The sequence below is a fragment of the Thermobia domestica genome, chromosome 2 (genome assembly GCF_964235325.1).
Source record: "Thermobia domestica chromosome 2, izTheDome1.hap1.1, whole genome shotgun sequence".
NCBI classification, from domain to species: Eukaryota; Metazoa; Arthropoda; class Insecta; order Zygentoma; family Lepismatidae; genus Thermobia; species Thermobia domestica.
In genome coordinates this window covers 25,700,367-25,724,530 of record NC_137455.1, presented here as the reverse complement: position 1 = coordinate 25,724,530, position 24,164 = coordinate 25,700,367, and the positions used below count along the sequence as shown (strand labels likewise).

Sequence of the window (24,164 nt, the reverse complement as noted above, 5' to 3'; positions counted from 1 at the left end):
AAATTTTCTTCCATGTTGATGGTATAATACCAGAGTTCCAGATATTATTATAGTAATTTAGCAGTATTTGAAGTCCTTCTGGAGGAAGAGTTTTATAATGTTTAAATCCAATGCCGTCTATTCCAGGGGCTGAGATTTTATGTATATTTTTAAGAACTATTTCCAGTTCTTTTATTGTAAAATCTTTGTCTAATTGTGGATTTGGGTTGTTAAATAAATAAGTGCTTAGTAGCATTCTGTCGTTGTTGACAGAGCAAGGTGTTAGCTTATGATGAAAGGTATCAATCCACGTGAGGTCGTTGAATGTATACAAGTTAGCATTGTTAGTTTGGTAATTTCTGAATTTCTTCCAGAAATTCCAGATTCTGTATGTTGACGTGTGCTCTGATAAAGAATTACAGAAATTTTGCCAGTATTGTCTTTTTGCTTGATTGATTATGGTTTTTGTTAGAGCTTTCTTTTGTTGATAGTTTATAAAATTTTCTGGAGATTTTACATTTATAAATTGTTTGAAGGCAAGTATGCATCTGTTGACGCTTTTTTGGCATTCTACTGTCCACCATATTGGTTTCTTATTTGTATTCTGTTTTTGGCTTTTAGTTTTATTCCGCTCCTGATTTTTTCGCTCTGATATTCTGGAAGCAACAATTTTAATTAGTTTGAACAAGTCTTGTTCTCTATTTAATTTTTCAATGTTTTCTTGTATTAAGCTGGTATATGATGTCCAATTTATTTCCTTTTCCACATGCTGGAGTTTAGATTTAAACGGTGCCTTGCAATTATTTGAATTGTCAGGAATCTGTTTTATTATGTGAGTGTTGAAGATAATAGGATAGTGGTCACTATTGCACGTATGAAAGTATGTGGACCATTCTGTTTCGACGTAATGATCTCTTTTTGTTAGAGTTAAATCTGGAGCACTGAAAGAATTGTTCTGTACTCTAGTTGGAGCCCCGTTATTTATGAAAGTATATGAAGATTCTGTGAGAATTTTAAGAAATCTGCGGCCTTCTGTATCTGTTCTATTTGATCCCCATATGATATGAGATACATTTAAATCGCCACAAATATAATAAAATTCTTGCTGATTATGTAATAGAGATTTCCAAAAAGAATTATTAACTTTTGTTTTGGGAGGAATATAGATATTCATTAGCTTTATGTTATATATTTGAATTCCAATGTATTGAATGTGCTCGTGATGGTCAGCTAACTGAACGTTAATAGTTTTAAATGGTATATTTGATTTAATACATGTAGCAATTCCTCCGTGTGAATCGTGTCTGAAGTGGTTGATACAAGTAAAACCCTTAATTCTTAATGGTATGTTAGGTTTACACCATGTTTCCTGTACCAAAACTATATCTGGAGAATATATCCACTATTCTTTACATAACAACCATATCAACCAAATCTATCGATAAAACTTTTTCTTTTTCAAAATGCATATTTCTGCTCAATTACTGCGCCTCTGATCATTACATAAAACAGGTACAGACACTAGTTAGTTTTTATTTTTTTGAATAGTCCCATCGACGATATATTTGTTTCTGAATCGACGTTATTAATAAATGGATATATGGTGATATATATAATTAATACTACATATAAAAGAATATAATATTGTAATATGAATATATATAAGGATAAGAGAAGAAAAATAATGTATTAATGCAATTTTAAATTCATACGAGGGCTATTCAAAAGATCAATATTTGGAAACATTTTAATTCAGGGTTCTTTCCTTCACAGTATTACTGTTACGTAATTCCCGTTCGAGCGACAATTTATATAACGATGTAAATAATGTTATCAATCTGTACCTGTTTTAGGTATAGGATCAGAGGCGCAATAATTGAACAGAAATAGGTATATTGAAAAAGAAAAAAAGGTTTGTTGATTAATTATTGATGTGGTTGTCAATATGAAATGGTTGTTATGAAGACAAATAGTTGATGGAACGAAGATATATTTGTTCGACAAATATTTTGTGATATAGTGAGTACGTGTAATCATCTTTTAGAATAAAAGGAGTGTAAGCTGTTAATATATTATACAAGGTCTTGCTGTTCATAATATTTATTTAATAATAATAATATAGATTAATAATAGTTTTCGTTACATAAATACACACTGTCAGCTGATTATCTTATTCGGAAGACTAGATCCTGAAACGCTATCAAAGGCAAAGAAACCTATTCCATTGTCCATTACGCAGCAGGCCAGGAGGAGCATGTTACGTGATGTTGGGTAACAATTATAAATTAGCCAATATCGGAAGAAACTTATCTTCATAAGAAGAAAGGAGTAATTAAAAGTATAAGTATGATTTAATTCTTTTATGTGATGTTCGGTATTAATTAGAAATAATTTATTTGTTTCTTCAATAACTCATCTCTAATTAATTCATTATGAAATGATTGTTATGTATATATTGACATAAATATTTTGTTGTTGTTGTTGTTGTCAATTTATGTTCCAAAAAGAGGGTCAATTAGGTTTAGTTGAAGTTCATGACATTATTCTTAAATCGAAACCAATAATCATGGAATGATAATTCACGATCTGTACTTCTCAATCTGTACCTGTTTTATGTATTGTGATTGCTAACATCTTTGCATATTATATTGCCTTCTGATTTTGTTAACATCTAATAGGACGATAGTCGTTATTTATAAATAATGTTGCTAGAACATGGATGACTATGTTTAATATAGATAAAAATGTCACATTATTTAATACGGGAAGGAATATGTAAGTAATACCCTTGCAAAAACCATTAGATAGTTTTAATTCTTTTTGAATAGTCCCATTGACGATATATTTTTTTTGAATCGACGTTATTAATATATAGATATATGATGATATAATTAATACCACATATAAAAGAATATAATATTGTAATATGAATATATAAGGATAAGAAAAGAAAAATAATTGTGTTAATGCAGTTTTTAAATTCATACTAGTGCTATTCAAAATATCAATATTTGGAAACTTTTTTTATCCAGGGTTCTTTCCTTCACAGTATTACTGTTACGTAATTCCCGTTCGAGCGACAAATTATATAACGATGTAAAATAATATTATCAATCTGTACCTGTTTTATGTAATGATCAGAGGCGCAATAATTGAGCAGAAATATGCATTTTGAAAAAGAAAAATTTTGTCGATAGATTTGGTTGATATGGTTGTTATGTAAAGAATAGTGGATGTTAAGAAGAAATATATTTGAGAAATGTGTGTGATGTATTGGTTTACAGCAGTCATCTTTTAGAATAAAAGGAGTGTAAGCTGTTAATAGCCATATAAAAGGTCTTGCTGCTATTATTTATTTAATAATAATAATATAGATTAATAATAGTTTTCGTTACATATGGTGCAACGAATCCCGGGACCCTGTGAAGGTCTTGAAGATTAGTAAAGACAGGGTTCGGACTTATGAACTTAAATTATAATATATTTACGTAGTGGAAAAAAATTGAGCGCAAGACCAATATGGCCAATGTACATAATAATGGTAGGTCAACGGCTGATAATACAGAAGAAGCCGTATCGCAAATGTTAGATGCTAAACAAATCTTGGATATGTTTATGCAATTGAAGCAACAACTTACAACGACATTCGAAGAAATTAAACTCAATACGAGTCAACAAATTACAACGAAATTCGATGAAATGAAATTAAATATAAGACAACAAATACAGCTGATGTCCCAAGAAATCACTCCACAAATGACTCAGCAAATTGGTTCTGAGTTGGACTTAAGGAATGAACAGTTCAATGCAAAAGTTGAATTTATTGATCAACGTAAGCAAAAATTGGAAGAGTCTGATGATAAGGATTTTAAAAAGGCGAAAGTTGTGTTACGTGTAGAAGATAGAATGAAACAGGCTACAATACCTTTGTGGGATGTTCCTTATGAAGAACAGTTGAAGAAAAAGACTGAAGAAACAAAACCTTCGCTCACGCGACGGACGGATTTGATGCTGAGAAGGAATCTGGATTTGGCAGGTTGGGCAGAAGAAAGAAAAGAGAAGAATGAAGGACTTGCTTGTGAACTTGTTGAAATTAAACCACCAACTGTTGTTGATGGTTACCGTAACAAGTGTGAATTTAGTGTGGGCATAAACCCCGAGATGCAAGAGCAAACTGTGGGTTTTCGACTGGCTAGCTTCAAAGAAGGCTCAATGAAGATTGGACCGGCAGACTTTCTGAGACATTTACCTGACAGAATGAAAGAGGCAGTAAAGCTCTTCCAACAATACATACGAGAGTCAGATAAGCCATTTGTTCCAGAGACTCATGAAGGTTACTGGAGACAATTGACTGTCCGAATATCGAATACTGGCGATTTGATACTGTTGGCAGTTATGCATCCACAAACCCTGAATGAGGAGGAAATAGGGAAGATTAAGGATGATTTGAAAGATTACTTCCAAAACAGAGAAGGAAACGGCTTGAATATAACATCGTTCTATTTCCAGATCTTCACTGAAAAGGAAGAAGGTGAGAAACCCTCACCACTGCAGCTATTGTTCGGAAAAGAATACGTGGAAGAAACTATATGTGACATGAATTTCCGAGTATCTTCAGATTCTTATTTTCAAATGAATAATTCAGGAGCCGAGCAGCTTTATACTTCGATCGCGGAAATGGTTGAGATTGACGAAGAAACTTCCTTGATAGATGTGTGTTATACCACTAGAGAGATTGGACTTACTCTTGCTAAGAAATGTGCTCAAATTCTTGGCATAGAAATGTCGAACCATGCAATTGAAGATGCAAGAGCCAATGCTGTAAAGAACGACATCACAAACAGCGAATATTTTGTTGGACGGGCTGAAGATATGTTGACCAACGTAGTGGAGAATGTAGCTGAAAAGAAGATACTTGTTATTGTAGATCCACCTAGAGCTGGGTTTCATCAGAAGTTGATTACTGAACTTACACACTGTCAGCTGATTATCTTATTCGAAAGAGTAGATCCTGGAACACTACCAAAGGCAAAGAACCCCATTCCATTGTCCATTAAGAAGCAGGCCAGGAAGAGCATGTTACGTGACGTTGGGTAACAATTATAAATAATTTACTTGTTTCTTTAATAGCTCATCTATGATTGATTCATCATGAAATACTTATGTAGTGTATCTATTGTCTTAAATATTTTTTTCTGTTAATTTGTATGTCATTATGATAATTCTAATGCGCTATGTTTATCTTCATTTATTTGTTTGCTCCAAAAGAGGGCCAATTAGGTTTAGTTGAGGTCCATGACATTAATCTTAAATCGAAACAAATAATGATGGAATGATAATTCTCAATCTGTACTTGTTTTATGTTATATTGGGAACCGGTCAAAACCCCCACAGCCAAAACACCCACACTCAAGAAATGTCAAAACGCCCACACAAACGGTCATAACCCCCACACAAATGGACAAATCTCCCAAACACACGAACGGTCGTAACCCCCACAGCCAAAACCCCCACACTCAAGAAATGTCAAAACGCCCACACGATCGGTCATAACCCCCACACAAATTGAAAAATCTCCCAAATACACGAACGGTCATAACCCCCACAGCCAAAACCCCCACACTGGTAATCGGTCATAACCTCCAACGGTCATAACCCCCACACAAATGGACAAAACAGCCACACATAGCAACGGTCACAATCCCCACATAAATGGACAAAACCCCCACACAAATGGACAAAACTCCCACACAAACGGTCAAATCTCCCACACTCTGAAATGATCCTGGTTGTATGTCTAGCCCTTGTACTTTTTAATAATTTTTTTTATTCCACTTATACCGATGTTGCAACTATTCTCCTTGCACTGTTTTGTAATGACAGAAACACTAAAGTGGGCGTCGTAAAGAGCCGCAACAAAGACGTGCAATCACGATATTTTCAGAGTGTGGGGGATTTGTCCGATTGTGTGGGGATTTTGTCCATTTGTGTGGGGGTTTTGTCCATTTATGTGGAGATTGTGACCGTTGCTATGTGTGGGAGTTTTGTCCATTTGTGTGGGAGTTTAGACCGATCGTGTGGGCGTTTTGATTTTTCTTGAGTGTGGGGGTTTTGGCTGTGGGGGTTTTGACCGTTCGTGCGTTTGGGGGATTTGTCCATTTGTGTGGGGGTTATGACCGATCCTGTGGGCGTTTTGACATTTCTTGAGTGTGAGGGTTTTGGCTGTGGGGGTTTTGACCGTTCGTGCGTTTGGGGGATTTGTTCATTTGTGTGGGAGTTATGACCGATCGTGTGGGCGTTTTGACATTTCTTGAGTGTGGGGGTTTTGGCTGTGGGGGTTTTGACCTAGACCCGTTATATTGTTGCTCACAATCTTTGCATGTTATATTGCCTTACAATCTTTGCATGTTATATTGCCTTTTATTAACAGCTAATAGGATGATAGTCGTTATTTATAAACAATGTTGCTAGAATATGGTTGAATATGTTAAATATAGATAAAAATGATGTCACATTATTTAATACGGGAAGGAATATGTAATTAGTACCCTTGTAGAAACCACTAGTTAGTTTTTATTTTTTGAATAGTCCCATCGACGATATATTTGTTTCTGAATCGACGTTATTAATAAATGGATATATGGTGATATATATAATTAATACTACATATAAAAGAATATAATATTGTAATATGAATATATATAAGGATAAGAGAAGAAAAATAATGTATTAATGCAATTTTAAATTCATACGAGGGCTATTCAAAAGATCAATATTTGGAAACATTTTAATTCAGGGTTCTTTCCTTCACAGTATTACTGTTACGTAATTCCCGTTCGAGCGACAATTTGTATAACGATGTAAATAATGTTATCAATCTGTACCTGTTTTAGGTATAGGATCAGAGGCGCAATAATTGAACAGAAATAGGTATATTGAAAAAGAAAAAAAGGTTTGTTGATTAATTATTGATGTGGTTGTCAATATGAAATGGTTGTTATGAAGACAAATAGTTGATGGAACGAAGATATATTTGTTCGACAAATATTTTGTGATATAGTGAGTACGTGTAATCATCTTTTAGAATAAAAGGAGTGTAAGCTGTTAATATATTATACAAGGTCTTGCTGTTCATAATATTTATTTAATAATAATAATATAGATTAATAATAGTTTTCGTTACAAGTATAATTCAGTGAACTTGGTCTAAAGTGTTATGCTTAAAGCTATATTTAATTGCTAAAATTTAGCTTGTTAAGGAGTTTACTTTATGAATATCAGATCAAAATTGTTCACGTTGTGGGGCTGCGGTGGCTCAGTGGTAGAGTGTTCGCCTCAGGGCATGGGATCCTTGGTTTTTCCCCAGTTTCGTCCAACCAAACTTTGTGATGGACAAACACCGTGTGCCAAACTTTTATCGGGGTTCTGATGTTTCCTTCCACTTTCTTCACTTCAACATTTATTTCATTTTTCATCATTACCTAGCAGCATAACTGTGGGACGTAAAACCTAAATGTTTTTTCGTTGTGCGCACTACGAGACTGCTACTTGTTAAATAGGGGTTTGTATTTTTATCGATTGTTAACATTTTCGAAATATGAGAGCAAATAGCCTATTTCCTCAGGTCTCTAACCTGGTGACTTCCTTATACAGATTGCAGCAAGTATGGATCTAGAATTGCTAAGTGAAAAGATATAATATTAGCGTAAAGCTTGTATTATTTTCTTATCCATTATACACTAATTTCTGAGTCATTGATGAAAAGGGATCGATCTTAATTTTTTTGCTACTGACGTGTGAAGTGTTAGCATATATAGTTTTATGTCAAATTGATATAATAATTGAATATAGCATGTTCCTAGACTTCATTAGAAAAACACTTTTATTAGTGTTAGATATCAATCGAAATGATCGTCAAATGATTACCTTCAACCACAATCGTGTAATTTTCTAATAATTTTTTCAAAGCATAATGAATCATTATTCTGATTACCTTGATACCAGTAAGTTCCATGTGGCAATAAATCCATCTTTATAATTATGATAATTAGATCGAAGATGTAAAAGAAATTCTTCACTCTCTACAAAAAATAAATATTTTTTCACTAAGTTCTTTATAGGTTAACACAAAAACTTGCCTAAGACTATAGTTATTATTATTTATTGACATGACATGACAATATGACTTTTTACAATGTTTGTTTCTTTGTTTTCCATGCAATGGACAAGAAAAAAGCAAAAATTCAATGTCAATTTGAGAATTTTTTTTCTCACTATGGTTGTATTTCTTTTCTTTTCTTTTCTTTTCTTTTCTTTTCTTTTCTTTTCCTTCTTTCTTTTTTTGTTATTTTGCCTATTAGTACAGACATGACGAATTATGTTTTTGTGTGTGTCCGTGTGTATGTGTAAATTGGGTCGAAAAATACAGTAAAAAGGAACTAATATTAAAATAAAACTCAAATACAGTGAAACCTGTCAACTTGGCCACCTCTCTAAGTTGGCCACCTGCTTATCTTGGCCTGGTTAGTCTTGAACCTGCATTTTCCCATAAGACATTCGTTACTTATTACTCTATAAGTTGGCCACCTGTCTATCTTGGAAGTTGACCACACTGAAGCAATGTTTACCCTATGATGATAATGGTAAATTTACCTGCGTATCTTAGCCACGAAAAATATAGTTTTGTTATTTTTCTTAACTCTTTCGAATTCCCATATGAGAAGCAGATGTTCTGTATTTGTGACTTGACATAAAGCAGCATAGATTCGCAAGATTTGTTCTTGGAGGTCAATGGCCAGAACACTACCCTCATAAAAGGGTGGTGAAGGAAGGTGTGAATAAGAAAAAGCACGTACAGGAATTCAGTAAATGGTTGTACGTATTTGTTTATCGTTTCTGTTTTAGTAAAACCATTAGCTATATCTTCTCCTTTCATCAGTGGGAAGCTTTAGTAATTCCGGAAAATCAAGGTTGAAGCTTAATTGTCATTTATTGGCTCCTGACTGCATGTCAAAAGGTAGCGGAGGTTTTGAAACATGAATTCCCTCAAGATTTTCTCAAAACATTTTTTTGCTCCGACGGAAACACTTCTAGCTCATTAACAGGAGGTAGTTAACTACAACATTTGAATGTGCATATCTGCCAAAAAGAAAATGAAATGAAATCTTTGAGTTTTACGTCCCACGGTTATGCCGGTAAGGCTAAAGGAGACGGTGATGATGAGTGATGAATGAAATGGTGGAATGAAGAAAGTGGGAGGAAACGGGAGAACCCCGAGAAAACCCACGCACACAGTGTTTGTCTACCACAAAGTTCACTTGGCGAGGGCTGGGATCGAACCCGGGACCCTAAGCACCAGAGGTGAACGCTCTACCACTGAGCCACCGCGGCCCCATCTGCCAAAAAGAATAAAACAAATACGTCTAGAATAAACAACCATTCAGTAAAAGAAGTCATATAAATTGCATATAAATTTCTCAATTTTTAACTTAGCTTTTTGTTTTCAATCTGAATAACTCAGTGTGCTATAATATCAATTTCAATAAACTGCGTACATACACTTCTATTTCATGGTGGTTTGTGTTATTGTGTTTTCGATCCGAATAATCCAATGTACCAAACTAGTTTTCAGGAAGAGAAAAGTATGCATATATATTAAACATACTATCAAGAGCGCCGATCCTGAGGGGGACCGAGGGGGCCCGGGCCCCCAAAGCTCATGTGGCCCCTATTTTGTTTGTGAGTATACAATATTTGGTATAATTTGAGTGCAATTTGTCTTAAAATCTTCATATATATATATACCTTTTGCATCTGAATGCTCCCCCCCCCCAAAATTTACAGAGAAGTCGGCGCTCTTGCATACTATAGTAATATTTTCTAGTACTGTATATTTTTATGATTACTCTATATACATTATTTATAAGTAGCTGTCGTGCCACTGCTTATTAAAATTTTACAATCGAGTAATACACTAAATCCTATTCTAAAAATACACAAATCACACTTGTTTTCTGTAAGTTGGCCACCTGTCTAAGTTAGCCACTTTTCGATGGAACCGATGGTGGCCAACATTGACAGGTTTCGCTGTACCAGAGAGAAACAAATTGCAAGCAAAATATGTATATTGTGAACTTCCAAGTATGTACAGTGCGCTGCAAATAACCTGCAACATGAGCATGTAAGTTTATTGTGAAGCTACGCCTAACAGCACAGGGAATCAACGTAACGTCTAAGTGGCACGAAACACGCCAGGAGAAACCTGGTCGTCCTCACCTACACACTTATTTCGAAGCAAAAGACTTCGTCGTTTCACAATAAATTTACATGCTCATGTTGCAGGGTTTTTTTGCGAACTGTACAATGTATGTTTTATTTGTTGGATATAAAGATTTAAGTGAAAAAGTAAAAACCGAAACTGTGGAGGGAATTATATAACGTATACTAAAATGTACCATACCAATAAGAGAGAGAGAGAAATTTTGTTATTTTGCCTATTAGTACGGACATGAGGAATTCCATTTTCTTTACCTAGTTCCAAACGCAAATATTTTCCATTGAAAACGAATAAGGTCCTTTAAGCTTCAGGTAACTTTTCTCTTCTTTCCTTATCATTCTTCTTTTCAGTATTATTATTATTACTACTATTATTATTATTATTATTGATAGTAGTAGTAGTAGTAGTAATTTTAGTATTGTAAAGAGTTTAATAATTTAAAATACTTTGATAAACTTCAAGACTTTTCATATGATAACGAATTTTTTCACGATGGCTTAGTGGTAGGGTGTTCTTTTTTGGCACGTGATGTCAGCTTCGATCCCAACTTCCATCAAGTGTGACATGTAGTGGACAAAAATCATCAGTGTGCCTTTCTCGAGGTTTTTCAGTTTACTCCCATTTTTGTCATTTTACCATTATCACCCATCTCGTCATGATCTCCTTTACCTGTGATGCACAAACGTGAGAAGTTTGTTTCTTTAATAAAGAAAGTCCTACAAGTATGACGTCAAAAAATTCATATTTTCATCTTATTCAGTAAACTTTTAAGAGCAAAAGTTCTTACTTAAAAGCAATTTCAAAATAATGTGTACTTTTTAAAATAAAATATTAATATTTATTATTTAATTTTATTATCGTAAATTCAAAAATAGTTTTTATAGCGATCTGAAGTCAGTTAAGGCATATTTTTTAAGTAAAAGTTGTGTAAAATGTACAATAATAGTGTTCGCCTGATAGGAATTAAAATATATTAAACAATTGTTAGAATTGATTCTGAGAACTCCCCGCTTGATAAGTGAGCGCGCAGTCCTAAGCCCTCTCCCTCTTTGCTTTTTATTAATCTATTAGTTTCTTGTTACCTATTCCTCGGGTGCTAGGAACATGGAGTAACATTTTCGTATCTACAAACGTGCTACTATAACCTAATGCAATTCGCCCTGTTTACTGCAAATATCGTGTGTTGCTTTCGTCGTCACCTGATAAGTAGTAAAAAGATAGGAAACTGAGATATTAGGTAACTTTTAACAGGTTATCTAATATCTGAATACAATATACCTAGGTAAATTCAAAACAGGTTAATTGACTACACTGTGCTTCCTCGACATACACATTTACAAGTGTTCATTGTAAATAGAAAATATGTGACCAAGATACTTAAAACTTTCTAAGAAAAAGAGAGCATGCAGAGCTATCACAAAAATTATACATGTTATAAGGCCAAAATCATATACCCAACCCGCAAAATATATCCATGGCTTACCAACCGAACCAAAGACAATATATCCTGGACAACAGTTATATCACCATACCTATCCTATACAAACACAACCAATCACACAACCGTTGAATAGCTATATACCTGCATATCAACAACAAATTAATACTTCCATGGCAATTTCTTAACCTAATCATCAAGAATTTCAAACCTCAAGCCAAGAAACTAAGACTACGAGCAAAATCCTTCACAAAATGACCTCTCTACCTTGGCCAATAAAATGGCAGAATTGTCGCTGGTGATAGCCCAGACGATACGTCCCAGTTTCCGTGACATACACATTTACAAGTGTTCATTGTAAATAGAAAGTATGTGACTAAGATACTTAAAACTTTGTCTTTATAAAATTGTAAATATAATTACAATCACTCACTTAGGTTTGTTACCTTAACATGGTAACCCATCTTGTGGTATACCATGTTTGATTCTTCCCTTTTAATAATACTGTCACAGAACTACAGTCCGTTATTACCAAGCAAACTTAAAACAAATTTTGTAATACCATCAAAGTAATAATTTTGAGATTCACATTCTATTATTTTTTCCTTTTAGTTTTGTAATGTAAGATTTACGTATTAATTATTTTCATTTTAGAAATTAATTGAATAGAACAGAGAACAAAGATGATTTTGAATGTGACCACTAAAACTTCCCTTCCATCGTAACGCCGAATTACTTCACAAAAAAATAAATAATATTATTTTACTTCTAAAAGGTAAAGAAATATGGTTTGAGGAGATACTTGCTACTTCTACGTATAATCACTTGGTTTGAGTACGAACGTTATTAGGAATACCTCTATCATTAAGAACTTCCTTGTGATTGTATTTTTAGGCAAAAAGAATATAAGCCGTGCATCTTCCATTCGGAGAAAGACCAAGATACTCAGCTTATGTGGAGTAAATCTCCACATTTTTTCTGACTTTAAAATGTATTGTACGTGGTTTACTCAACATTGATTTCCAGTTGGTTTTATGCACCAAGTGGGGGGCGCGGTGGCGTTCACCTCCGGTGCTTAGGGGTTCCTGGTTCGATTCCAGCTCGCGCCATGTGGACTTGTGGTGAACAATCACCGTGCTCGTGGGTTTTATTGGGGTTCTCTCATTTCTTCCCACTTTCTTCATTCCACCATTTCATTCATTTCTCACAAATCATCGTCTCCTTTAGCCTAACCGGCATAACCATGGAACGTAAAACATAAAGATTTCACTTCATTAAAGCTTCAGTTTCGCCAAGTAAACTTCTTAAGAATATTGGATTAATTTCTGATCTCTTCTTCAGTGAGTGTTCGGCCGCATTTCATTATTCTTTTATTTTGTATCTGGCAACGCTGGACGATTGATAGTTTTTTATAAGTGTCAACGTGGCGTGTGTGACTGCATAGTGTGTAGTTGCTTATGTATAGCAATTAGTGTATTTAGTTGTGTGTTTACAATATAATAAATAGTATATTGTATAACAAACTTTGTGTTCAAAATAATACAGTCCACGAACATTAAAGTGGTCCTTACCGACCGGATTTTGTTCCAGTTGTGCATGTGCGTGGTTTGCGAACTTGTGGCGCAGTATCTTCATTTTGTAGTGCATTGTCAAAGTGGTGCAGAATTATAACAATGGAAGAGCTCATAGGTAAGAAAACTGTCCTGAAACGTGAAGTGACTAGGTTAACACATAAAGTGAACGAGAATAAAGACAAGCCTAACTTCAGTATTAAGCTGTACATTGAACGTGCTACGCAATTACATGGCGATTGCACAGAGCTCATTACAAAGTTCATTTCTGTGGGTGGTGAAAGTGAGTTTGCACAATATGACGGGGAATTTAATGAAGTGCAAAATAAGTTGGACTCTGTCTTAGAAATTTTGTACAATATGCAGTCACCTAATACTGAACAGGTAAATACATCTAATAAACAGTGCACAGATGTGAAGTTGCCAGACTTAGAACTTCCTACATTTTGTGGTAGAGTGCAGGATTGGCTATCGTTTCGTGACTTATTTGTAGCTGCTGTTCATAATAACAATCGGTTAGGAAATGCTCAAAAGTTGCAGTATTTGAAAACAGCTGAATCAGGGGAACCTGCTATATTGTTGCAGTCTATTTCCATATCTGATGATAACTATAAAGTAGCATGGGAGTTACTTAAATCAAGATATGAAGATGTGAGGGAGCTAGCGAATCATATTTTGAGCAAGTTGATTACTCAACCAGCTGTGAAGAATGAGTCATCAGGTGAGTTACGAAGATTAGTTGACAATAGTGTTCAGTGTGTGTGTGAACTTAAATCCTTGGGCCTTCCAGTGGAATATTGGGATGTGATTTTAATTTACCATGTGGGTGAGAAGCTAGATAAGAACACCAGAAAACAATGGGAGCTTTCATTGAAGAAAAACGAACAACCAACTTTCGACCAGCTGAAAGCGTTCATATTACAACGTGCCAAAGCGTTAGCTGCAGTGAGTGCAAGGTCACCGGCAGACACGTCTGCTTTAAAAACAAACAAAAAGAGCAACACGTTAGTGCATCATTCAAGTCCAATTGTGTCATGTATCATGTGTAAAAATAACCACAAGCTATATAAATGTCAAAAGTTCATAAATATGTCAGTGAATGATAGGCATAGTTTTGTGAAAAAGAATTCGCTTTGTTTCAATTGTTTGACCTTAAATTGTTCCGTAAATAAGTGTAATGTGAAGCAGGGTTGCCACACTTGCAACAAAAAACATCATACTTTATTGCATTTTGAAAAGAAGGATAAAGTAGATCAAGTAAATTGTTCTCATTCTATAAATCAAAAACTAATTCCTCAGGTGTTGTTGTCCACCGCTGTCATAAATATCAAAGATAATGCAAATAAGTTGATACAATTTCGTGCACTTATCGACTGTGGTAGTGAATTATCGTTTGTAACTGAACGTTGCGTCCAGAAATTACGCATAAACAAAGAGAAAATAAACATGAGCATATCAGGTGTTACTGGTTCTAACGTTGGAAATTCTCATGCAATAGTTGATTTGTGTTTTCAGTCATTGTACAGTAATAATAATATTCATACTAAAGCAATAGTAGTCACAAGAATCACAAGTAACTTACCCAGAGTAACTATTCAAAATATAGGTAATTGGGAAATTGTGAAACAAGTAAACTTAGCAGATCCACAGTTCAATAAAAGCGGCCCTATTGATGTGTTGTTAGGTGCAGATGTTTTCCCATTATTGTTGCTCAGTGGGAGACATGTAGGTACGAATGGAGCTCCGTCTGCCATTGAAACGGTGTTAGGTTGGGTATTGTGTGGTCAGATTAACTTAACGAATAACACATCAAGTGTTCAGTCATATTTTGTTTCTGTTGATTTCAATAAAACATTGCAAAGATTTTGGGAAGTAGAGGAGTTGCCAACTGTACAACATTTATCCGTTGAAGAGCAAAAATGTGAGCAGTATTTTGCTGAAACTTACAAACGTGATGTTGATGGCAAATATATTGTAAAATTGCCTTTTAGAGAAAATGTTGAGCCTCTAGGTGTATCACGGGACACAGCAGTAAAGCGATTATGCCAGATGGAACGTAAGTTACAGAAAGATCCTGATTTATGTAAACAATATTGTGATTTCATGAAGGAATACTTAGACTTAGGTTACATGGAAAAAATTCCTGATGTAGAACTTGATAAGCTTGTATCTGAATCTTATTATCTGCCGCATCATTGTGTCTTAAATGAAAGTAGTTCTACCACTAAATTGCGGGTTGTATTTGATGGTAGTGCTAAAACTAGCAGTGGAGTATCTCTCAATGACAACTTAATGGTAGGTCCAAAATTACAAGATGATATTATGCCATTAATATTAAGGTTCAGAACGCATTCAATTGCATTGTGTGCTGATATAGCAAAAATGTACAGACAAGTTAAGGTAGATCAAACTGATTCTGATTACCAGAGAATAGTGTGGAGAGAAACAGTTGACCAACCTATTAGTGATTTTAGATTGTTAACTGTTACTTATGGAACCAGTTCGGCTCCATATCTGGCTGTAAAGTGTTTGGAACAGTTAGCTGTAGATGAAGGTCATTGTTATCCCAGAGCTGCAGAATTAGTCATGAATGATTTCTTTGTTGATAATTTAGTTTCAGGTGCAGCTGATAGTAGTGAGGCAATGGTATTGTACTCAGAATTAACAGCATTATTACAGAAAGGTGGTTTCGAATTAAGAAAATGGTCTACTAACGACATGAATGTGCTAAATAGTATACCTTCTTACTTAAGAGAAACTCAGTCGTTAATTTGTTTTAATGAAGATGAGAATGTAAAAGCTTTAGGTATACAGTGGAATCCATCAAGTGATTCATTTTCATTTTCTATTGTTGTTCCCACTTCTAAGTCAGTAATGACAAAACGAATGTTACTATCTGATATTGCAAAATTGTATGATCCGCTTGGTTGGTTATCTCCAGTATCCATTGTTGCAAAATTGTTGCTACAATCATTATGGAAATTAAAAATTGAATGGGATGACGTACTTCCGAATGATATTACTCGCTCGTGGGAAGTATATTGTCAAGAACTGCCATTGTTGAGACAGATTAAGATCAAAAGGTGTATTTCTTCGAAAAATATTGTGAAATATGATCTAATTGGGTTCTCAGATGCTAGTGAAAAGGCGTATGCTGCAGTAGCATATGTACGTTGTAGAGATACATCTGGAAATGTACAAGTATACCTGATTGCTGCAAAGACCAAAGTTGCCCCTATAAAGCAAATATCAATACCTAGGTTAGAATTGTGTGCTGCAGTATTGTTATGTAGATTAGTCAATGCGGTCATTAAGGCAATGTTAATCAAGTTTGAACAGGTTGTCTGTTACACAGATTCTACTATTGTGGTAGCATGGCTTTCTTCATGTCCGAGTAAATGGAAAACATTTGTGGCTAACCGAGTATCTGAGATTCAACAATCAATTTTTATTAAATGGGCGCACACATCGAGCAAAGATAACCCAGCTGATTGTAGTTCTCGTGGTTTGAATCCGTCGCAACTAGAGTCTTATTCACTATGGTGGAATGGGCCAAAGTGGTTGATGGAATCAGAGTTACCTATTGTAAATATTAATTGCAAAAATCTAGATTCTGTTCAATGTGAGCAAAAGTCTTCAACTGTTAACATGCACATTAAGGTTGACTGTACAATAGTAGATAAATTCTCATCATTATCTAAGTTAGTTCGTGTTACTGCTTGGTGTAAAAGATTTATTAGGAATAGTAAAAGTAAACAGGAGTTAAGATGTAGTGGACCATTAACTACAAAGGAGTTGTCAAATGCATTAATACATTGGATAAAACAAGCTCAAGAATCTGAATATCCACTTGAGATAAAATACTTACGTATGAAAAAACCTTTGCCTTATAATAGCAAACTATTGTGTTTAAATCCATTTCTTGATGAAAATGATGTCATGAGAGTTGGAGGTTGCTTGCAAAATGCTAGTGTAATATATGATTCAAATATCCTATCTTACTTCCAAAACATGCTAGAATTACAGAACTTCTTGTAAAATCTGAACATATAAAGCATCTTCATGCAGGTTCACAGTTACTTTTATCTGTTTTGCAACAAAAGTTTTGGATTATTGGTGGTCGTGACTTTGTAAGGAAGATTGTAAAAAGTTGTGTAACATGTCACAAACAGTCAAGTGTAACAGCCTCTCAATTAATGGGTCAACGTCCTGTTGGTAGAGTAACACCAACTCGTCCATTTTTGCATTGCGGTTTAGATTATGCTGGTCCACTAATGTTAAAAAATATGAAAAGTCGAAATTCAAAATTGTTCAAAGGTTATGTAGCACTCTTCATTTGTTTCAGTGTCAAAGCAATCCATTTAGAATTGGTAAGTGATGCTTCAACACAGTCATTTATTGCAGCTTTGAAACGTTTTATAGCTAGAAGGGGAAAACCTACTGATATTTACAGTGATTGTGGTTCAAATTTCATAGGTGCAAACAGAGAATTAAAATCTTTACTGAAACTTGTAACAAATGGTGATTCAAAAGAGTCTGTATGTAATTACCTCAGTATGCAATCTATAAATTGGCATTTTAATCCACCATCCTCACCTCACTTTGGAGGCATATGGGAAGCTGGTGTAAAGTCTGTCAAGTACCACTTGAGACGTGTAGTTGGTAACACTATACTCACATTTGAAGAAATGTATACAGTTTTGTGTCAGATTGAAGCCTGTTTAAATTTTAGACCACTAACTGCTCTATCTTCTGATCCTTAAGACTATCAGGTATTAACTCCTGGTCATTTTTTAATTCATGATGCATTAGTAGCAATACCTGAACCAAATTTGTGTGAATTAAAAATCAATCATTTGTCACGCTGGCAATTAACTCAAAGATTGGTCCAACATTTTTGGAACCGTTGGCAAACAGAATATTTGTCTCGGCTGCAACAAAGGCCAAAATGGTGGTGTAAACATGCTAATATCAAAGTCATGATTTAGTATTAGTGAAGGAAGATAAGACATCTCCTCAACATTGGAATTTAGCAAGAGTAGTTGCTGTTCATCCTGGTGTAGATAATATTGTTAGAACAGTTACTATTAAAACTAACAAAGGCGTCTTTAAACGACCAATTTTAAAAATTTCTCCTCTTCCATTTAATGAAGAATAATATGTAGAATGTTTATTGTAGAGTAATGTGTAGAATTATATGTAGTGTTGAAATGATATTTCAAGGTGGGCGGTATGTTCGGCCGCATTTCATTATTCTTTTATTTTGTATCTGGCAACGCTGGACGATTGATAGTTTTTTATAAGTGTCAACGTGGCGTGTGTGACTGCATAGTGTGTAGTTGCTTATGTATAGCAATTAGTGTATTTAGTTGTGTGTTTACAATATAATAAATAGTATATTGTATAACAAACTTTGTGTTCAAAATAATACAGTCCACGAACAGTGAGAGTACAAAGTCGAACAGTAGAACATTGGTTCAGTGGTTGATGTACAACTGTACTACTATTGACAAGAGAAATCTGTTTCTTTTCATAATGTCAACTACAGTAGACTTCCACACTATGCAAATTCGAAACCGAAATCAGAGGCGGATCTAACCCGGGGACGAGGAGGCCTCGACCCCTCAATTTTAGAGTGCCAAACTAATATAAGGTATTATTTATCCAATTTTAGTAAATCCAAATACCATAGTCTGGCTGGCTTCCCAATTTTTATCTTCTAGATCCACTAGTGATCCGAAACTGAAAGTAGTACATGTATAACTTCTAATAACAAAAGAGGGACCAGAATAATGCTAGAACCTACTCATCGAACATTGGTTCCGTATCAAGATGTTAATAGTAGCTTACTGTTTTTGCTCTCGGGGAATCAATATTAAAAGTGGTAGAAAACGTGTACAAACTCCGGTTTTAGTAGAGAGACTATGAGCTGCAACTACAATATTTAGAATCAAGAAATTTCAAACTAAAATTTTTACACAATATTTTTTGAAGAAAATAAACAAAGATTTCAAAGTAATCAGCCAATCAAATTGTACCAAGCCTTACTTTGCACCGATGATCGTAGACTATGAGTCGTAACTACAAAGCTGGGGTTCAAAATGTATTAAATTATAATTTTTACAAAGGTAATAGTGATCGAACTAAAAGTGGAAACAACGATTTTCGAAACCCATCACGTCATATCACGTCATCAGGTCAAGTGACATTTCTCATCCGATCAAAATTGAGTGAACCATAAAGAAACTTATGTTCAAAACGATGTTGATTGGAACTTCAAACGATCCGAGTACACAAATTAATGTCAACTAAATAATGGAAAATGTTAATTTATAAGACATGTATTACCGAGTAAAATCAACTTCAATAAGAACACAATATTTGTGTGTCCACGATAATAAGATCCACCATAGTGGGCATAGGCCACGAAAGACCAAGGGGTTATATGATGGTAAAGGCTCCACATTTTAAAGAAGCTGAATTGACTTCACAATCTTTTTGGATCGAGCGTAGAACGTGCAAACTTTTACACTCCCACATGAGCTTGCTCGAACTACTGAGCGTGGCTGTGGACGCCTTACCATATATTTTTTTGAATAAAATATAAATATATATAAACAAATATATAAAACATTTAATGGCCTTAAAAATTAATGATTATGGAATATGTGGAAACTGGAGGAAGGAGAAGATAGAGATTATTGTTTCAAAGACAGGTTACCTTCTGTAACATCATCAGGTAATTGCATATTTGGCCCTTTTGCTTTACATTCACAATGTTCTGAACGTTCATATTCCGAAGTAGCATTCGTGTTTTGTGGGAGAAATATTCAAATATTGCCATCAGATTCGAAAGTTTCCAGTTCAGAGGCGTTTAAATTCTAGGTTTAATGCTATATGAGAACCCAAGACCGATTTCCCATTAGAGCTTATGTAGCTCCGAACCTAGGTACGTCCTCGTATTATATGTATATATTCTCGTACTGAACGGGAACTATAATTTAATAAATTATCAACCAATCTTTATGCATAACCGAGAGGTTTGGCACATGATCAAAACTATACATACAAAAGCCAGGTGTAGAATATGGTAGAGAAATCAAACACTTAGGTTACTTTGAGGCAAAACATATATAGAAGAGATTATCTATATAGGAAAAAGAGTGGAGAAAGAAGAAAAAAGTGTTCAGATCTGACACATTGTTTAGAGTATACCAACTTTGAATGCCTTGTACAATTTGATTTTATCCTGACAAATAGTATAGTGATAGTATCTGAAGTGATTGAAGCTTAAACAAAAGTGATATGTTCATTGGAAGGTTTTTCACGAGACTAGTAAGTCACTTTCGGGAGAGAATAGTGAAAGCAATAAATTATACAATATTTAATTCTTTTCCCCATAGTACGATAGTAAAATGAAAATCGATCTGGTGAAAAAACTGCAAGAAAAGGTCTTGAGAATAACGTATACGTGTTAAAATCGGTTTGATGTTGACGTTACCATCCTTATCCAGTAAGAAAATTATAGTCTTGAGTCAACAGAAAAATAATGTATGTGATTGATTGATTGTACGTGAAGAAGCCATAGTAAGAAAGAAAAACTGATACACAGTAATTTAAGAACGGAAATTTCATTGCATATTCTGTATGAAGAATTTATGTCTGGGAAGTTGGAATATAGACATTTCTAAGCATCTGTTAATACTTCTGGAAACATTCAAATATGCATTTATACATGAATGAAGAATATTAGATAAGTAGAAACAAATATACGTATAAGGGAAAGTTGGGGAAAAAAGAAATCTGGAAATAGTTATGAAGAGGAAAATGAACATTGTAAGTGTTTTGTGGAGAACAAGCTGTATACTCTGAACATGTGGTACGTACAATGTACAGCAATAAATAAATAAATACAAACTGCAACATGAGCATGTAAGTTTATTGTGAAAGTACGCCATACAGCCAGGGAATCAACATAACGTCTAAGTGGCACGAATAACACCAGAGAAACCTCGGCGTCCTCCCCTGTACACTTATTTTGGAGTAAAAGACTTCGTCGTTTCACAATAAACTGGCATGCTCATGTTGCAGATTTTTTGCTGCGGACTGTACAATATGTGATTAAAAGAAGGATAGGGAAGTCAAGAGAAGGGTAACAAATAATTACGAGAATAAAGAGAGATAAAGGAAAATAAAAAGGTAACATGACAGATCTATGTTAGTGTTTAGACTGTAGTGTTTAGAGTGCAAACTTACTTGACTTAGGACAGTAATTTTACAGTGATAACAATAAACTAAAATGCTGGAGACTGAATATAAAATCCGTGCTAAGTGTCAAAAGTTCGGTTTAATGTCAAAATGTGGCCTATGTGCCTAAGACTACTCAGTGAAAAATAGGCTATCTAGTATTCACTGTGGAAGTGGATCAAATAATTTCCAGAAGAAAGCGCGTGCCTATATGTTACATCAGTTCTGAAGTAACATCTGGGCTGTTTACTCAATATTTTCGGTTTGAAATTTAGCGCGGAGTTTATATCCAGTCTACAAATGAAATTTAAGTTCTAACTAATATGCCCTTTATTAAAAGAGGATTATGTGGAATGACAATTTGGAACTAAAGGGCTAATCTCATGATATACGACGGACACAGTTATGTTCGCATGATTCTCATATAACATGGGACTGAATTAAAACCTTCGTGTAACATAGGTAACCGTTGTATGATTGATCCGCCGGAGCCCTTGCATTCGTTGTTAGTGCTATATTCAAGCATGATTTAATTTGAAACTTTTCTAAAGAATTGATCTATTTATGTAGTTTGTTTGTGTATTTTTCTTATCAAAGAATGTTTTTGCGTTCAAGTCGTAACTAGGCAAATAGTTTTAATAAAGGAACGATTCAGAATTACTTAACTTCTTTATGATTATGGAAAGTAAAATAAATTGACTTTTTTTTTTATTCCCAAACATTACTGTGCCACTTCTCTGATGAATATACAGTATGTTTGTTTGTAAAGGTAATCTCTTTCCATCTAAAGTGAATGTCATAAAAATTAATGTAAATGGCTATCGGAAAATGAACAAAATTTTATCTAAGTTATAACTTCTCCTGTTTATGTAAGCACTACAAAAATGACAATCGATATTGAATGTCTATCAGGAATATCTTTACTGTACTGCTGTTATGAAATGCTGTTCATAGTGTCCCTTGAGATAATCCATTTAGAAATCCTCGTGCCAATACTGGCGGGAACTTTGTTGTTTTCTTCCTCCATAAAGTGGATTTCCCGTCAGTATACAGATGGTTATCAAAATAATGGATTGCCTTGAGAAGATGATACTTGTATGACTAATGTGACGTGGGCTCTTGTCAGAGTGCAGAACATTATTGTTATCATGGAAAATTGTGCTATTGGCCTGATACAATATCTGGACCATAGGATGCACATAGTTACACAAAAGGAGAAAATTAATCATGAAAAATGACCAAAACAAGGACAAACAAAACCAAAACAATTTTAAAACAAAAGTAGCCAATTCTGAAATTCAATTGAAATTATGACAACAGTTGAGTTTTGAAGTATCATCAACTATAAATGTTCACTTTCTATGTTTATATTAGTATGTGTGTGTGTGTGTATGTGTGTGTGTTTCTGTCTGTCTGTCTGTATGTATGTATGTATGTATGTATGTATGTATGTATGCATATATGTGTAAATTAGGTCGAAAATACAGTGAAAGGAACTAATATTGAAATAAAACTCAAATACAAGAGAGAAACAAATTTTAAGAAAAAATATGTAAATATAAAATACTGTATATTATGAACTTTCAAGTATGTACAACGTATGTTTTATTTGTTGGATATAAAGATTTAAATAAAAAAGTAAAACAAAAATTGTGGACAAGTATATAATGTATACTAAAATGTACCGTACCAAAGACAATTCGCCTCGTCTTCCCCTATCTGGGAGTACGCACATCACACACACACACACACACACACACACACACACATATATATATATATATATATATATATATATATATATATATCTTAACAACCTCCTCGCGTCGTGCCTATAGTTTCCGGGGATGACTGCGTTGTGTCGCTGAAAAGTTGCTGCTACCCATTATCTGAAATGAGTAGGTTTCATTGAATCTAGTTATTAGCAAGAGCATAATTCAGTAAATTAAAGAAACTTCATTTCATCTAGAATTTCCTGTATTTTGATCAATTCGAAAGTGTAATGTGTAATAGTGTTGTGATAGCGGATATGACTTAATGTATTCAGATCACAGTACTCAAATGTCTGGAGATTTGACCACAACTAACACTTATAATTGAGGTACACATAACTTAAGATGTTCTGGCTACTTGGTGCGACGAATATTCCACTACTGGGGTCCTCTCTCTGAATAACGTTGGCAGATCTTGGAACAATCGAAGGTCTTTAGTCCTAGGTGATGACCATGGAAGCTATTGCTTTCACGGTGATCGAATATGTAACTACTGAGACTAGTACAGGCAGCTCGGCTTTATCACAACTAGCCGACTAAAAGCCAACCATCGTAAGATGGTAGTTCGTAACACTCGTAACCGTCGAATCTTAAAACTACGAGCTCTCGTATCAAACTCTGATCTCGAACTCCGACTTCTGCTCTCCGACTTCTGATCCTGATCCAATCTAGATTTGGTTTTTATTCTCCTCTTCAGACGATGGAATTCGTCGTTTCATGACTCGACGTTGATTACCACAATTATTGGCCAAACTTTCGTTGCAAACCTTGTTACATTGTGAGCGAATTCCCAGACTGTCAATCTCTGCGAATCTGAGTAATATGCCATATCCAAATTGCGTTGGTGTTAACAAATGGTACATCTTTCTGAAATTCAGGCT

At 34.5% G+C, this 24,164-nt stretch overlaps 1 protein-coding gene and 1 pseudogene across 1 annotated transcript; both read left to right on the top strand.

The window, feature by feature from the left end:
* Nucleotides 1–4,236: 4,236 nt before the first annotated feature.
* On the top strand, nt 4,237–5,076 carry LOC145678964 (tRNA (uracil-5-)-methyltransferase homolog A pseudogene; annotated as a pseudogene).
* An 8,290-nt stretch (nt 5,077–13,366) lies between these two features.
* Nucleotides 13,367–17,302, top strand: LOC145678963 (uncharacterized). Its single transcript, XM_081749567.1, has one exon. It carries the CDS (start codon nt 13,367–13,369, stop codon nt 17,300–17,302), a length of 3,936 nt encoding a protein of 1,311 aa, XP_081605693.1.
* The last annotated feature ends 6,862 nt before the right edge of the window (nt 17,303–24,164 follow it).

What these genes read in the sequence shown, in the direction of transcription:
- LOC145678963 (XM_081749567.1), top strand. Translation starts at nt 13,367, where the DNA reads ATGGAAGAGCTCATAGGTAAGAAAACTGTCCTGAAACGTGAAGTGACT.